This window comes from Pelophylax lessonae (assembly GCF_965119305.1).
Source record: "Pelophylax lessonae genome assembly, chromosome: 3".
Classification (NCBI taxonomy): Eukaryota; Metazoa; Chordata; class Amphibia; order Anura; family Ranidae; genus Pelophylax; species Pelophylax lessonae.
The window spans coordinates 349,455,871-349,473,706 of NC_138770.1; the positions used below are offsets into that span (position 1 = coordinate 349,455,871).

The following is a 17,836-nucleotide window of genomic DNA, read 5'->3' on the forward strand; positions in this document are numbered from 1 at the left end:
GGATATAAAACGTCAGTTGTATATCATATATTAAATGCAGCCAAATCATGCATTCCACTGAGATGGAGATCTCAGTCACCACCTACTATTAGGGACTGTATATGTAAAATTGAAGATACTAACAAAATGGAAGATTTACGATTCACAAGACTACATAAAAAAGGAATGTATGAGAAGACTTGGGGCTCTTGGAACTCCTTCATCCTCTCAGAGAGAGGACGAAACATGCTTAGTCAGGGGAAAGCTCAAGTTTGAAATCTACAGGCGGGTGCATGGGAGAATAACAATTTGCATATCTATAACCCCCTTCCCCATTAAATGGGGTTCGGGGTGTCTCCTTTTTTTTTTTTTTTTTCTCTATCTTTCTTTTCTTGCCCCTTTTTTTTTTTTCTTTCTTTCTATTATAAAGGGGAGGGGAGGATGGGGGGGGGGGGGGAGGGAGGAGGAGGGGAAGGGAGGGAGGAGGAGGGGAAGGGAGGGAAGGAAAAAAAAAAAAAAGGGAGAAAGAGAGAGGAGAGAAAAAGGAAGGCATAATGAACAATATTATCAATGCAGGAATTGTATAGCTTATTTTATTATTTTTGAAAATTTGGTATGTCAGATTGCATAATGAAGGACAATATCTTCGTATCCTGCTGATATAGATATACTGTTATTGAGCGTTTATATGCCTATCTTCTGTTTTTGTTTCTGAGAGAGACATGACTGATTGTTGATGACTATGTATTGATGTAATTACTTTGATGTGAAATGTCAGTTTCTTTTTGTTTCTGTTTTTCTCTTTCTTGAATGAATAAATAAAATATTGGAAAAAAAAAAACACTCCTGATTTACTCTAAGAACCGTCTGTGCTGCACCCGCAAATCCTGCTTACAAGAGCAACTCCCCCACATTTGGTGCTCGGATGCGGGCAAGCGCAGTGAGGCTGGCGTAAGACGCCGAAATATTTTTGTTCTGCTGAACGTGACTGTACATGTCTTATATTAAGCCTGCTAAACTGCAGCCACCGGAAAAGATGGAAGAGATGATAAGGCATCTTACCCAGGCCAATTTAGGACAACAGCAGGCCATGGAGCTACAGCGGGAGACTAACCTGCAACAGCAAAAAAGACATGAGGAGGTTATGTGTGCACAGCAGGAGACTAATCAATGGCTGCTGCAACATGTGTTGGCTTTGGAAAAGTCTGGGGTGTCTCAGGGAGTGCATGATGTCCGGAAAGCGGTCCGTGCAGCGATACCTAAGATGGCTCCCACGGATGACGTCGAGACGTACCTCGCCATATTTGAAAAAGTGGCGGTCCGGGAGAAGCTACCCCGTGACCAGTGGGCTGAGGTGGTCGCTCCGTTCCTGGCATCAGGACCCCAGCAGGTGTTTTTTGATTTGGCAGATGACCAAGCTGCCGACTACCCGACCGTAAAGGGTGAGATCCTGGGGAGACTGGGCGTAAATGTCTTAGTCCGCGCTCAGCGAGTGCACCAGTGGGGCTACAAAGTGGCCGAACCGGCCAGGCCACAATATTACGATTTACTGCACAGATTGCAAAAATGGCTGCAGCCTGATCTGTTAAATCCCACTGCTATGCTGGACCGCTTGTTGGCTGACATGTTTTGGAGGGCCTTGCCTTATCCCCTCCAGCACTGGATCGGCCAGGCTTCTCCTGACAATGCTCTGGATATGGTTGACCTGGTGGAGCGCTATGAGGCCACCAAGAACTTGCAGGGATGTACAGGGGGGAGGGGGCCAGTCAAACCCCGGAAATCTCCGCCACAGACCCAACGCTTGGTGGCAATGAGGTACACTCGAGACGTACTCCCGACACGCCCGGCCCCAATAGTCTGCTGGCGGTGTCAGGAGCCAGGTCACGTGAGGGCTGAGTGTCCACAACAGGACGAGCCTATGGAGACTAACTATGGACACCGCCACTCGTTGTATACACGAAAGCTATGCGCCACAGGCACCGGTGAGGTGATAGACAGTAACCATCTGTGTCAGGTGGAAGGGGGAGACACTTTGGCGGTGGCTCTGCTGGACTCAGGAAGTGGTGTCTCTGGTAAGAACGGCGTTAATACGGCCTGCTGAGTATACCGGCCGCAGAGTCGGGGTCGTATGTATTCATGGAGACTTAAAGGACTATCCCACAGCGCTGGTAACTTTGTCCACAGTGGCCGGCAAGTGGACTCATGAGGTGGCTGTCGCTACCAAGTTGCCACATGAACTAATACTCGGAAGGGACTTTCCAGGTTTTCCGGTGCTGTGGCCTACGGTAAAAGGGTCTGACAAGCCTGAGACAGGGACAACCCTAGCAGAATGGCCTGGTTCCAGTGCGAGGCCAGAGCCCTGGGAGCCTGAGTTCGAAGTGCCCTCGGTAGGGGTGACCACAGCTTCTGTGATAGAGGGGGACACCACCCCACTAAATGTAATGGTGGGAGACATGGAGGACTTGCCATCCGGCCCTCAGTTGGCAGACCTCAATGTCTCCGGGGAAAATTTCGGGACCGTACAACACCGGGATACGTCCCTAAGCAGGGCCTGGGAGAATGTTGTAATAATTAATGGTAAACCCAAAAAACCTGGGGCTGAATTGATGTTTCCACGTTTTATTGTTCAACAGGAAATGTTATATCGAGTGAATCAAATCCGGGGTGAACTGGTTGAACAGTTGGTGGTGCTCACAGCGTACCGCAAGCTTGTTATGGAGCTTGGCCACCAACATGTTCTTGGGGGACACTTGGGGTGGCAGAAAACACAGGACCGCATACTACAGAGGTTTTATTGGCCCAGTGTGTTCAGAGAAGTGGAAGAGTATTGTAAGTCATGTCCGGTCTGTCAGATAACTAGCCCCCAGCCCCATTTCCGTAGTCCCCTGATACCTCTCCCAATAATTGAGGTCCCATTCAAACAAATTGCTATGGATCTAATCGGCCCTGTTCCAAAATCTGCCAGGGGTCACCAACATATTCTAGTCGTCCTTGACTACGCCACTCGCTACCCGGAGGCGATACCCCTGCGACATACGTCCGCCAAGCTTATAGCTAAGGAGTTAATGGAAATGTTTTCCCGGGTGGGACTGCCTAAAGAGCTCCCAACTGACCAAGGGACCCCGTTTATGTCCAAGGTTATGAGAGAGCTCTGTAAGCTGCTCCACATAAAACAATTACGTACATCCGTCTACCATCCCCAGACAGATGGCCTGGTCGAGAGGTTTAACCAAACATTAAAAAACATGTTAAAAAGAGTAGTTTCCAGGGATGGTAAGGACTGGGACCTGCTTCTACCCTATCTGATGTTTGCAGTGCGAGAAGTACCTCAGGCTTCCACGGGGTTCTCGCCCTTCGAACTGTTATATGGTAGGCATCCTTGCGGGTTGTTGGATATAGCCAAAGAGGCCTGGGAACAACAACCCACCCCCTACAAAAGTGTTGTTGACTATGTCACCCAGATGCAGGAACGGATGGAAAATGTGATGCCATTGGTCCTGGAACACATGGAGGCAGCCCAACGAGCCCAGAGTAGGATCTACAATCGACAGGCTCGGGTCCGGAACTTTAACCCGGGTGATCGGGTAGTGGTACTAGTGCCAACAGTAGATAGCAAGTTCCTAGCTAGGTGGCAAGGTCCCTATGAGGTGCTCGAAAAGATAGGGGAAGTAAATTACAAAGTACACCAGCCAGGGCGTCGGAAGCCTGAGCAGGTGTACCACGTGAATTTACTAAAGCCGTGGAAAGATAGGGACTTGTCCGAGAACGACAGCCCCCAGCCAGGGTTTCTAGGTGAAAAGGGTCCAGCCCCTCCTCTTGAAGCCTGTGAAGCAGTAACCACGGTAAAAGCTGCAGATAGCCTGTCCTCCAAACAGGTCCAGGAAGTCAGGGAGTTCATTAGTCGGAACACAGATGTGTTCTCAGACCTCCCTGGACGCACGTCTCTAATCCGACATGATATTGTCACTGAGCCCCGGGTCAAGGTCCGGGTAAAGCCACATCGGGTAACCGAGGCTCGGCGACATGCTATTGAGGAAGAAGTACAACTCATGTTAAAACTGGATGTTATTGAAGAGTCTAAAAGTGAATGGGCCAGTCCTATAGTCTTAGTACCCAAACCAGACGGGACGTTGTGGTTCTGCAACGATTTTCGTAAGCTAAACGAGGTCTCCAAGTTTGACGCATATCCTATGCCCCGAGTAGACGAGCTGATTGAGAAATTAGGCCAAGCCCGGTATTTTTCAGTGTTAGACCTCACAAAAGGATTCTGGCAAGTACCCTTAACAAGGTCTGCCAAGGAAAAAAAGGCTTTTGTTACTCCTCAGGGCATATATCACTATAAGGTGTTACCCTTTGGCCTGCATGGTGCCCCTGCCACCTTCCAAAGACTAATGGACATAGTGCTGCGACCTCATCGTCAGTACGGCTCGGCTTACCTGGACAATGTCGTCATCCACAGCAGGGATTGGGAAAGTCATCTGCCCAAAGTGCAGGCGGTAGTGGATGCCCTTAGGAAGGCCGGGCTGACTGCTAATCCAAAAAAGTGTTCAATAGGATTAGAAGAGACTAAATACCTGGGGTATGTTATTGGGCGAGGAGTCATCAAACCCCAAGTAAACAAAATAGAAGCCATACGTACCAGTCACCACTAAGCAGGTCAGGTCATTCCTGGGAATGGTGGGATATTATGTGAGGTTCATTCCCCATTTTTCCACCTTAGCTGCTCCACTAACAGGGCTACTAAAGGGACGAAAGTCCGTTGTGGTGCACTGGGATGATAAGGCAGAAGAGGCCTTTTCCGCTTTGAAGTCGGCACTATGTGGGTCCCCAGTCTTAGTCACACCAGATTTCAAGGGATTTATAGTACAGACCGATGCCTCGGAAGTAGGGCTAGGGGCTGTACTATCGCAAGAGGTCAATGGGGAGGAGCATCCTGTCGTGTACCTCAGCCAGAAGCTCACCCCAGCAGAGACCCGATACAGTATAGTGGAGAGAGAGTGCCTGGCTATCAAATGGGCACTCGAGTCTCTCCGCTATTATCTGTTGGGGAGGAAATTTCGTCTGGTGACCGACCATTCCCCTCTCCAATGGATGAGCCAGGCCAAGGAGAGAAATGCTTGGGTCACCAGATGGTTCCTGTCCCTTCAGAACTTCAAGTTCTCAGTGGAACACAGGGCAGGCCGCCTACAGGGAAATGCGGATGCCCTGTCTCGCACACACTGTATGACATGTGTTCACCCCCTGAGGGTTGAACAAAGGGGGGAGGTATGTGGCAGGGCACATGGATCCGTGATCGACGGAAGATATGTGTCACCGTGGTTCCTGGCCTCGGTGAGATAAGAGCCGGTAATTCTGTGTCAGCAGCAGCTAGTGCTGCTTGACACTTTTCTATTTTTAGTGTGGCTGCAAAGCCGAATCCGGGCCGGCTCTTATTGGGAGCAGTTAAGGTATGGGTGGGTGGCTGCTCCCCACGCTCCAGGCCGGGTCTTGAGGTTTATAAGGCAGACAGCCTAACAGGTGAGGGAGAATGATCTCCACACACCAGAAGGCTGGAGAAGTCGGTGCTGAGGCCGGAAAGGCTACAAACAGGTGAACCGATCTATTACTGTGTGTGAGCAGCACCAAAGAGACACAGGTGAATGGACTTGCGATGTTTAAACCTGCCTCAAAGACTGTCGTTTTCCTTTTTGTTGGGTGTGAATTAACACCAAAAAGGACTGTTACTTTTGTGTTCCTGAAATGTGAATAAAACACTCCTGATTTACTCTAAGAACCGTCTGTGCTGCACCCGCAAATCCTGCTTACAAGAGCAACTCCCCCACAATATATATCCCAGAATTGACAGCAAAAGGAAGAAGTCATTTGCGGCTGGACCCTTGCAGCAATCAGCCATATAATAATTAAAGAAATGTTACACCATAAATACAGTAACATTGTTTAATACCCAAGAAGTAACAGCAACAACTAGCACCTGCTTACATTATCACACCTAAAGTAAATGTACACATCTTGTTACAGTAAAATCTTGGTTATGTTGTATAAATGTGTTTATTGTGCTTTCTTTGGATTATTTTTAGTGGTGGATAATTATTTACAGTGGAATAAGAGCCTAAACTGCCATATTAGGAAAACTATGTAATGGATACATTTGATGATAAAATAATACTTATGATGACAGAATATTTTTGCTTTGTGCAGTGTAGTGTTAGCAATAGACTGTGTAATGTTTACAGGCAATAAGAAAGAACCAAACTTTTCTTGAAATAACGTGGCAGGGTGTGTGTTAGTGAGTCAGAGATCATGACTAGTGCATGAAACGCTGAACACTGAAATCATTCAGCAAAGTTGTAAATAAAATACTTGACCAATACAAGCTCTAAAACCTCTTTTGTGATGCAAGTACTAGCTTTTTATATGCAGTTTAATGCAAAAATGGAAGAAAAGATGTTGGATTATTTTTAGAATAAGGGCTGATACATACCAGTATACCGTGTTCATTCACTGATTACAGCGCAACTTAATTGGTATGCAGTGGCGTACCAACGGGGGGTGGTCCGTCCCGGGTGCCACACATTGGGTGGGTGTCAAGCCGGCGCAGCTTCGGGGCACCTGGCAGGCCTCCGGTGAGCTACGGTTGGTGGGCCTTGAAAACCAACAGCTATGACAGGGACTGGGTTGGGAGGCAGGAAAATAAGGCATGTATATGTACACAAAAAAACTTCTAAACCAGAATTGATCTACAGGTGTTCTCTTCTCTGTGAGTTGAAACCTAATAATCCAGTGATCTTTTGTGAGAGGCAACCTGAAAAGGCAATCTCTGACAATCTCTTTGCAGTCTTTGACCATCTCCTCTACCATGTCCACAGTCTCTGATCATCTCCTGTATCATGTCTGCACTCTCTGATAATCTCCTGTTATGTCTACAGTCTCTGATCATGTCCTATATTATGTCCACAGTATAATATTCTTGAAAACAAGAACAATTTGTGCAGGTGTTTTTACTTTTTAAAGGTGGGGGGGGGGGGGGCAAGATATGGGGGGGGGTGCCAGATATAGGATCGGCCCCAGGTGCCAAATGCTCTAGGTACGTCCCTGTTGGTATGGCACTCCATTTATGTTTATTCGCCACAGTGTGTTGTGATGGGGTGTAGGGTGTTACCACATGGTGTGGCAAACAAAGTACTGCATGTCCTACTTTTTTTTTTTTTTTAGCACCAAAACAACAAAGTGGTGTGAACTAAACAAATAAAACATAAGGCAATTTGCTTTGTCCATATGTTGGGACTCCGCATTGCACCTGGTGTGAATGCCCCCTAAATAAACACAAATGTGTGAGGATGTGTACAAAAATAAAAATGCTTTCTGATAAAACATATTGACTTTTGTTCATGTTTTGATTACAGATTTCTGGATCTGTAAATTTCAGCATACCGCACATGGAATTGCTGGACGTACTGATGTGGGGCATAGTAAATATAACAGCCTCAGTTACAGAGGAGTTGACAGGTATCCCTTTATTGTACAGCTAAAATAATTCTGATAATTAATACTACTGTATGTTTTAATGAAACAACCTATGTATATGTTAAAAGCTTTAGATGGTTGAACATGTTCACATAATAATGCCCCGGAGGAGCTAAACCAAGAGGGGATGCTTGGTAAGGCCTCATGCACACAGGGCGTTTTTGCAGTTGCTTTTAGGTGCATCAGACGTTTTTTTTTTTTTTGCAGCTTAAAACGCTCCTCCATGTTATTCTATGGTCTCATGCACACACAGGCTTTTAGGAGCTCCAAGTGGCATTAGGCATTTTTAACCTGAATAAAAAACCCAGGGCCTGTGCATTCTGATGAGCAGCATCAGAGCTGTAAAATCGTCTAACACTACTAAAGGTCGCGGTGCGAAGTAGCGTCGCGTGTATGTGAACGGGGGCTTAAAGACACAACATAACTATATTTTGTATTTATAGTCTTAGTACAAATACAAATAAACAAAGCTGCCAAAAACTGCCATCACGGGTTGCCATGTGGTAATTCCAACACTGACCCATCTATTAAGCCAAAGGTACATGGATTTCCACCACAAGTAAGATAAGGTAAGATAATAGAGTTTTTTTTATAAATGTCCTAAGTTCCAAGAATGTGACACATTCTTCTGGGAATACATTATTTGGCTGAAACAGGGTAGCTGAACATTGATACTGCTTATGGTCTGAGGTTATGGCTCATACCATACATTTGTACAATGTGTATTCTGTGCTTTTCCCTTTAAAACTTTGCTGTACATGGGAAACATCCTTATATTTTGATATTGGTAATATAGTAAGGAATTACAGTAATATAAAATGATACAAGTGTTTTTACACATTATTTTATTTTCTTACATTATTGTTTTATCCACATGGTCCTTTCCTATGTATCTGTATAGTGCAGTAGTATGACAGCTCAGTTTATAAGTATTTCTGGCATAATAAAACGTTTCCCTGCTAAGACTGTTCAAAGTGAATATTCACAGAGTTTAGTGAATAAGGTAAAGTTGTGTTTACTTCAGTAATCTAGGCATGTTTTGTAAAAATCTCTTTCATATATGATTGAGTATTTAAGACAAACACAGCTTAAACGTATTTACTAAGCTCAGTTAGCATGCCCTTTGCTAATTGAACAGTCTTGTATATCAATCACACAACGTAGTTGGACATGTTATGTGTAATTGCAATTTCGTGTTTTTGTGTTTTGAAAAATGCCAAGTGTTATATTTATAGGTATCACAATCAATACAACCTTAAATATTACAAGAGTGTATTCTGAGTACATATTTATGCTACGCGACAACAATGGACAGTTTATTCCTGGCACAAACTTCACTTCAAAGGTCAGTACAAGCTAACACTGGTGATAGCCTAAAAAACAGGATGGTTTTATTAAGCACACAAATAGGTTCCAGCATGCCCTGTGAGTTCTAACTTTTGTTTAGGTCTCCTTCATATTATTTTCTCTTGTAGTTGAATATTCTTAGCCTATACTGTTAGGCTATTTTCTCTATTGATTGACTGGTCTTTAACTCTTCTGGTTAAATGTTCCTATAGATATTCACTCTTAGGCTGGGTTCACACTGGGGCGGCTTCAAAGTCGCCCAACTCTGAAGCCGTCCCGTGCAGCGCAACTTCAGCGGGGCTTGCATACGGCTTCTCTAATAGAAGTCAATGCAAGTCGCCCCCAAAGTAGTGCAAGAACCTTTTTCTAAGTCGGAACAACTTGAGTTGCTCCTTTTAGAATGGTTCCATTGCACTGAATGGAGCGCGACTTGTCAGGCGGCTAAGTTGCCTGACAAGTTGCCCCAGTGTGAACCGGGGCTTACTCTTCAGCAGGGACCAGCTGAACTTTAATCCTAGTATAGGCTTGCTAGTTATAGGCAAGTCGATCTTTCTAACCAGCCGGTTGTGTTTATCCCAAATGATCAATGGCTATAGCCAGCAGCACTGATCATTGTATCCTGGTGGCAGGAAATCTCCCTGCGGGACACTACAATAGAACAGCATGAGCAATTCCACTATCCACCTCAAAGGGGTGGATGGGGAAATCGTCTCATTTTTTTTTTTCTTTAAACCAGTGATTGAAAGAAAAAAAAAAGAATCATGTCTGGCCTGCTTTAGCCAAGCCTGAAAAAAAAGAAAACATAACATATAGGGGAACATATCACTTAAAATGAATAAACTGTATCTCACAAAGGGATGTCTACCAAGATTATAGGTAATCCCAGCAGTTTTTTTTTTTAATTATTGATTAATAATTCCATATGTATTCACTGGTGAAATGGAAGGTTGGTTAGATTTTAAATATAGTTTCAGGATCATCTGGACTCAACATGATATGGTCATTAAAATTTGTATTAAAGTTATCATCATGTCACACATTATTACTTATAAGAAGCGAGCCTAATAACTGTGTCACCACACTCACAGATAAAACTCATGCGAGTGGATCAGGAGCCATTGTCAGCTGAAGAAAAAGAAAGCAACATTTCTGTGAATATAACACAATCTCCTAATTACTGGTGGTACAGTTTCAATTTTCCTGATACCTTCGTTCTTCAGCAACATATCAAACCGCAAGGTGGCAATTACAGAATAGAGTTTGAAGTGCTTCCAAATACTGTAATGATTATACTTGAGGTATGGGCATGTTTTTTTTCACTTTATAAAAATAAACATTAGATGTAAGTGATAATAACCACTGGAAAACCCTTTTCTCAGTCAGGTAAATATGAAATGTTGCATATTAATATTATTTTATCTGGCAGTTGAAGGTTTATGCTGGTTTTCATTTGGTTTTCAATAGGGATGATCGAACTTTTGAAAAGTTCGGTTCGACCAGAACACCCGAATTTCCCAAAAGTTCGGTTTGGATTCCCGGACCCCATTGAAATCAATCGGACCCGAACTTTGGGAATCAAAAAACACCATTTGAAGCCCTAAAACCTAATAAATGCCCCTAAAAAGTGCCTAGGGTTCTGGGTCATGCCCCAGGGACTATGAATCAGGCAAAAAAAAGTTCTATAATTGTCGTTTTTGATAGAGAGCTAATTATTGAAAAAGTTATTGAAAAAAAAAATGAGATTTCTTTGGATTTAGTGTCTGGGGGTCTAAAAAGTGTACCTGTGAAGTTTCAGCTCTGTAGCATGTCCGAAACCAGAATTATAGCATACCAAACCTTCAAAAATTACTTTTTTTGCTTAACCGCGCCTTTCTTTTGCTCCTAATCAACTGCACAGCCAATGTGTATGATGGGGACATAATGCAGTGCACTGGGAACAAGATTAGAGTTCTTTTTGGAAAAAGGTGCTGTCTCTTTAAATGTGCATATAATTACCGGGTGTATTTTCACAATGGGGCTATTATTACCAAATGTTTTCAAGAAGTCAAAAGATGTATGTAGATGCACTTCTGCTTTATTTAGCGACAACTTTGGGTCGCATAGCAGTGTGCGTCTTGCAGGTGATTTTCACATCGCACAGTTGATAAAGCCTCAGTGACAAGTTAACGCCTGTTCTTGTTATAAGCATTAAGTCCACTGCAAAAGGCTTTGCTACTCTGCGTCACACACATCTGCTTTATTTAGCGACAACTTTGGGTCGCATAGCAGTGTGCGTTTTGCTGGTGATTTTCACATCGCACAGTTGATAAAGCCTCAGTGACAACTATACATAAATTAAAATTCATCACAAAAAAAAACAGATTATTTTTCTTAGAATTTCAGTAGCGCAGGGATGGTGTTACTCTCCTTTCATAAAGTGCAAATACATAAAGTGCATAAATTGCATAAATAATCCAAAACATCCAACTAAGCAAGAACAGAGTCCTTCAAAAGTCTTTGTTTATGTAGTGCCAGAGCTGGTGGTGGTGACAATGTACGGTGGTTCCTATAACTGACACCAATGACCCTGCCTTAAAGGCACTGTGTATTGTACTGTGGACTAACACAAACTCTAAGATAAATTATAAAGTTATGACCCAATGGTACCTGGTCCCAACCAGAGTATCCAAATATGTCCCCTCCTACTCAACGCTTTGATTTTTCTGCTGCTGAGCCATGGGCACCTATTTTCATGTGTTGTGTACACAGTGTAGTTTGCTTGTTTTGGACAGATGTCTTCCAGGTTCTTTCTACCCCGTTTTTTTTAATTATCACCCTGACCCACTTGTAGCCCTTTTGAATTGTCAACCAGACAACAATATAAAGATACAATTTAAATTATTACAGCAAGCAACTACAGCTGCCAAGCAAACTATAGTGATGCCAAGCAAACTATAGTGAAAGCATGGAGATCTTCCTCACTGAACTTGGTTGAAACTAAAAATAGGGTGACACAAGCAATGGTTCATGCAAAGATTGAGGCAGTGCTAAAGGATAGGATCACAAAATCCTGAAAGACCTAGCAGCCATGGGTAGACAGATAGTAGACCTCCACACATTGACACTGCACTACTACTTCTGAGCTGATCTACTTTTGCTATTGACGATATATCGTGTTTATGTGCTATCACCCACCCGACCCCTGGAGTCCCCAACCCTGACCCCTTTTCCCTATGCCACCTTTCTTTTCCCCTCTCCCACCTTCTTCCCCTCCCCAAAACTGTAGGCAGTTTGGGTTGCCCAGCTAGTCACTCAACATTCTACTGACATTTGGTTATGGTTGATCATCTATCTACACCCCCTGCCCTTGGTTACATCACTATAAACTCTGGAAGGTCCCTGCTAAGGCATTGTTTATGCTAAAAAAATGTTATTCTCATCATGCTAATGTTAGGTGACCCCTTTTCGACTAATTGTAATCTCACCTGTTTTGTTATATGATGTTAACCTGGTCTACTTTCCAAATTTTAAATTCTCATAACTGTAACCCATGCGCCTTAGGACCATTGTCGCCTGCTAAATCTAAAAAAAAAACACCAAACAAGGAACTTGAAAGAATCAGACAAGTTCTCATTGGCTGCAGGCTCAGAGGCCATAGAGGCAAATGGTAGATGCATAACTCCTGTGAAAGCCTCTAGGGATAGAGCTGAGCAGGGAGCCACATTTGACAAGGCTAAGGTAGGCTGTGAAAATTGCAGGGATTCAAGCAGAGAACAATAATCTATCTCTCAGTGTCAGGCCCTTCAAGAGATGCACAGTGGGCAGCACCAGAACCATTAATGAATATTGAATAAGAGGCACTCAGACAGCTAAACCCATGTGTTTGGAATATGACAGTTTATACCACAAGGCAGAAGCAATGTAGCTTTGCATGCAAGGCTAGGCCTTTGAATACTCATAAAAGCAGCAGATGGCAGCAGTTTTTGGCGGCTGAAGGTGATCAAGTCATTGTAGGTGGGCAGCAAAAAGCAACTGAAGAGCCATGTGTCAGTTGCACCTATCCTATAGGCTATTTTAGATTTAGTAATACTATAAGTTTAGTAGTAGTTGTTTTCAGGTAATATAAATCCTCTGCATTTTTCTAACATTAATAATATTTCTTTATTTATTTTCAGGTTGAGTATCGGAATAACACTCAAACCTGGTACTTTTACAAATCATATGGAATGAATACTTACATCCAGATTAAAGAACCACAATCACCCATAACGGTATTTAAATGTCCACTTCTAGATGTCAAGGTCAAAGTAAAGGATGATACTCACTTGTATTATTTTAACATCAGGTTGGAACTCCCTTTCAATTGAAGATTGATGCCTACCCTGTGGAAGTGGAAGAGCTATTTTATGTGGTATGTTACATGAGAATATGAGATTTGAATATGTGTATATATATATATATATATATATATATATATATATATATATATATATATATATATATATACATATATAGAGTCATATCTGTACATGAGGAGTTTTAAAATAAAGAGATACAGATGCATACTTTTACAACACAAGCAAAGCAATACAGAAACAGGACTTATACTCAGGTGGTAATTTTTTTGTGACAATGGTCCTTTAACCACTTTTGGACCGGAAGGTTTTACCCCCTTTATGGCCAAGACATTTTTTGCGATATAGCACTGCGTTATTTTAACTGACAATTGCGCAATTGTGCACTGCTGTACCCAAATAAAATTGATGTCATTTTTTTCCCACAAACAGAGATTTCTTTTGGTGGTATTTGATCACCTCTGTGCTACAAACAAAAAAAAAGCAACAATTCTGAAAAAAAAACCCAATATTTTTTACTTTCTGCTATATAACATTCCCAATAAAAAAAAAAATTAAAAAATCTAATTTTTTCAGAATTTTAGGCCTATATTCTGCTACATATTGGTAAAAAAAAATCCCAATATGTGTATGTTGATTGGTTGCGCAAAAGTTTTTGCGTCTACAAACTAGGGGAAAGATTTATGTCATTTTTATTCATTTATTTTATTTTTTTTTACTAGTAATGACGGCGATCAGCGATTTTTAGTGGGACTGCGACATTGCGGCAGACAGATCTGACACCTAACTGACATTTTTGACACTTTTGGGGGAGACCAGTGACATTACTACAGTAATCAATGCTAAAAATATGCACTGTTACTGTACTGACACTGGCAGGGAAGGGTTTAACATCAGGGGCAATCAAAGGGTTAAATATGTCCCTAGGGGGTGTTTTCTAACTGTGTGGGGGATGGGCTAGCTGCATGAACACAGAGATCTGTGTTCCTAAATAGGAGGAGCACAGGATCCCTGTGTTTATTACTGACAGAAAAGCAGTCTGCCGTGTTTACAACGGCAGACCGCCATTCTGTCTCCATGGGGAGCGATCCCGGGTGCCCGGCGGACATTGCGGCCGCTGGACCAGTTGATTGGCTCCCCCTGTAGCCAATCGGCAGTGAACGCGCACCCCCACTATGGGTCTTGCGAAGCAGATGTCATTTACGGGACAGAGCCGACCAGCGGTTACACTTAATCTCCAGCAAACATGTCTTTATATGTTTTTTTACTGAAAGAAAGTAACGCTTATTCGATTTTTAAGACTATATAGTTTGAGGAGGTTTTCCCTCAGTTCCTGTTCTAATGACAAGATGTCACCATCAGCACAGGAACTCAGAGGACAAAAATCTTCCCAGCTGCAAAACAGACCACAATAAAAACAAATGTATTTTAGTAGAAGTGCAGAGGATTAGAATCTATATTTGGTTTTTATTACAGTACAGGCAGTCCCCGAGTTACATACATCCAACTTACATTGACTCATAATTACAAACGTAGGGAGACAACAGGAAGTGAGAGGAATTCTACCTCTAGGAAGGGAAATTCACTCCTGTAAGAGTTAACATGCGAAAAAGGTGTCTCCACTGAAGCTTTATCACCAATCCTTGTTTCCACAACAACCCAAAATTTTCAAAATCCAATTGTCACAGGGACAGAAAATGAGGTGAAATCTTCTGAACAGGAGTACAGACAGTAAACAGTGTTAACCCTTCCCTGTTCTATGCAAAATATGTAAAAAGTATTTTTTTGGCTGGAGTTACACATAAAAAAATGTACCTGTTCCATACAGGGACTGCCTGTATGTGTCCCCAATGGGATGATTTCCCTCCATATCTGTCCTGTTGAAAGATTGTCACTGAAGTCAAAATTGGGGACAAATTTAAGAGTATCACAAATAAGCAAAAAAAGCTGACAGAGGATCCAACCTTTTACCACATTATTTAAAGGCATACAAAGGACAGTCTGGAATTCAACTTTAAGCATTATATCAACTTCAGACAATGCCAAGTTTAAAATTTTGACAAAAAGTTTAATATGAAGTGAACATATTCAATGAGGACTTTAATATCCCCACCCCTTGTAAACAGTGGAGACACATCCTATTGTATTAAAGGGCAGGTGGACTTCTGACTAGGGATGATCGAACTTTTGAAAAGTTCGGTTCGACCAGAACACCCGAACTTCACGAAAGTTCGGTTCGGATTTCAGAACCCCATTGAAATCAATGGGACCCGAACTTCTGTAATCAAAAAACACCATTTTTAAGCCCTAAAACCCAATAAATGCCCCTAAAAAGTGCCTAGGGTTCTGGGTCATGCCCCAGGGACTATTAATCACACAAAAAAAAGTTCTTAAAAATTGTCATTTTTGATAAAAAAGCCAATTATTGAAAAATTTAAAAAAAAAAAAAAAAAAAGAGATTTTTTTGATTTTTACTTTGGATTTAGTATCTGGGGGGTCTAAAAGGTGTGCATGTGAAGTTTCAGCTCTGTAGCATGTCCAGAACCATGAAAAAAAAAAAGATAATTTTTCAGTAGAACAGGGATGTGGTTCGGGAGCCTCCTTTAACTTTAACACCTATATGATCTTTTTTTCTGGTTCTGGACATGCTACAGAGCTGAAACTTCACAGGTACACCTTTTAGACCCCCCAGACACAAAATCACACAAAAAAAGTTCTTAAAAATTGTCATTTTTGATAAAAAAGCCAATTATTGAAAAATTAAAAAAAAAAAAAAAAGAGATTTTTTGATTTTTACTTTGGATTTAGTATCTGGGGGGTCTAAAAGGTGTGCATGTGAAGTTTCAGGTCTGTAGCATGTCCAGAACCCCCCAAAAATTAGCATTTTCTTATAATTTTTATTAGAACAGGAATACGGCTTCTCTACGGCGCTTTTTCTTGCATTTATCGGGCATTTTTGGAGGCAGGCATGACTTTTTTTGGATTTAGTGTCTGGGGGGTCTAAAAAGTGTACCTGTGAAGTTTCAGCTCTGTAGCATGTCCAGAACCAGAAAAAAAGATAATTTTTCAGTAGAGCAGGGATGGTGGGACCCCTCTTTTACACTTATATGATCTTTTTTTGGGGTTCTGGACATGCTACAGAGCTGAAACTTCACAGGTACACCTTTTAGACCCCCCAGACACAAAATCACACAAAAAAAGTTCTTAAAAATTGTCATTTTTGATAAAAAAGCCAATTATTGAAAAATTAAAAAAAAAAAAAAAAAAAAAAAAAAGAGATTTTTTGATTTTTACTTTGGATTTAGTATCTGGGGGGTCTAAAAGGTGTGCATGTGAAGTTTCAGCTCTGTAGCATGTCCAGAACCAGAAAAAAAAGATCGTTTGTATTAGAAAACTTTAAGCACAGGAATATGGCTTCTCTGCTGTAACACCTTGCCGGTTTAATAGCAGGCATTTTTTTGGGTTCTTTGCAGTCAGGAAAAACATCTGAACTTGTGTATAGTAGTACTGTGCACAAGTTCTGATGTTTTGCCTGCCTCCAAAATTCCCCAAAAAATGCCAGCAAAAACACACCTGGGCATTTTTTTTTTTGACGCTAGCGTTTTTTTTTGGCATTTTTTGGGGTTCTTTTGAGGCAGGCAAAACATCTGAACATGTGTATAGGGGGGATATATAGACATATATGTCTGAATATATACCCCTAGACATATATAGGTGTGATAGTAGCAGAAATAAATGCTTGCGCTAATGAAATCATTTACAGTAATATATTTCTGCTACTATCACACCTATATATGTCTCGGGGTATATATTCAGACATATATGCCTATATATACACCCTATACACATGTTCAGATGTTTTGCCTGCCTCAAAAGAACCCCAAAAAATGCCAAAAAAAACGCTAGCGTCAAAAAAAAAATGCCCAGGTGTGTTTTTGCTGGCATTTTTTGGGGGGTTTTGGAGGCAGGCAAAACATCAGAACTTGTGCACAGTACCACTATACACAAGTTCAGATGTTTTTCCTGACTGCAAAGAACCCAAAAAAATGCCTGCTATTAAACCGGCAAGGTGTTACAGCAGAGAAGCCATATTCCTGTGCTTAAAGTTTTCTAATACAAACAATCTTTTTTTTTCTGGTTCTGGACATGCTACAGACCTGAAACTTCACATGCACACCTTTTAGACCCCCCAGATACTAAATCCAAAGTAAAAATCAAAAAATCTCTTTTTTTTTTTTTTTTTTTTTTTTTTAATTTTTCAATAATTGGCTTTTTTATCAAAAATGACAATTTTTAAGAACTTTTTTTGTGTGATTTTGTGTCTGGGGGGTCTAAAAGGTGTACCTGTGAAGTTTCAGCTCTGTAGCATGTCCAGAACCCCAAAAAAAGATCATATAAGTGTAAAAGAGGGGTCCCACCATCCCTGCTCTACTGAAAAATTATCTTTTTTTCTGGTTCTGGACATGCTACAGAGCTGAAACTTCACAGGTACACTTTTTAGACCCCCCAGACACTAAATCCAAAAAAAGTCATGCCTGCCTCCAAAAATGCCCGATAAATGCAAGAAAAAGCGCCGTAGAGAAGCCGTATTCCTGTTCTAATAAAAATTATAAGAAAATGCTAATTTTTGGGGGGTTCTGGACATGCTACAG

The 17,836-nt window shown here is 41.8% G+C and overlaps 1 protein-coding gene across 1 annotated transcript in view; it reads left to right on the plus strand.

Moving 5' to 3' along the window:
• LOC309550530 (CD109 antigen-like) overlaps positions 1–17,836 on the plus strand; it is a gene marked incomplete at both ends in the record, with an annotated part of 138,284 nt that overhangs the window by 56,453 nt on the left and 63,995 nt on the right. Inside the window, 5 exons of the mRNA XM_082250889.1 lie at positions 7,383–7,485; positions 8,739–8,848; positions 9,939–10,148; positions 13,005–13,100; positions 13,175–13,240. Coding sequence (XP_082107015.1) covers positions 7,383–7,485; positions 8,739–8,848; positions 9,939–10,148; positions 13,005–13,100; positions 13,175–13,240 — 585 coding nt within the window. The remainder of the gene's footprint in view (positions 1–7,382; positions 7,486–8,738; positions 8,849–9,938; positions 10,149–13,004; positions 13,101–13,174; positions 13,241–17,836) is intronic.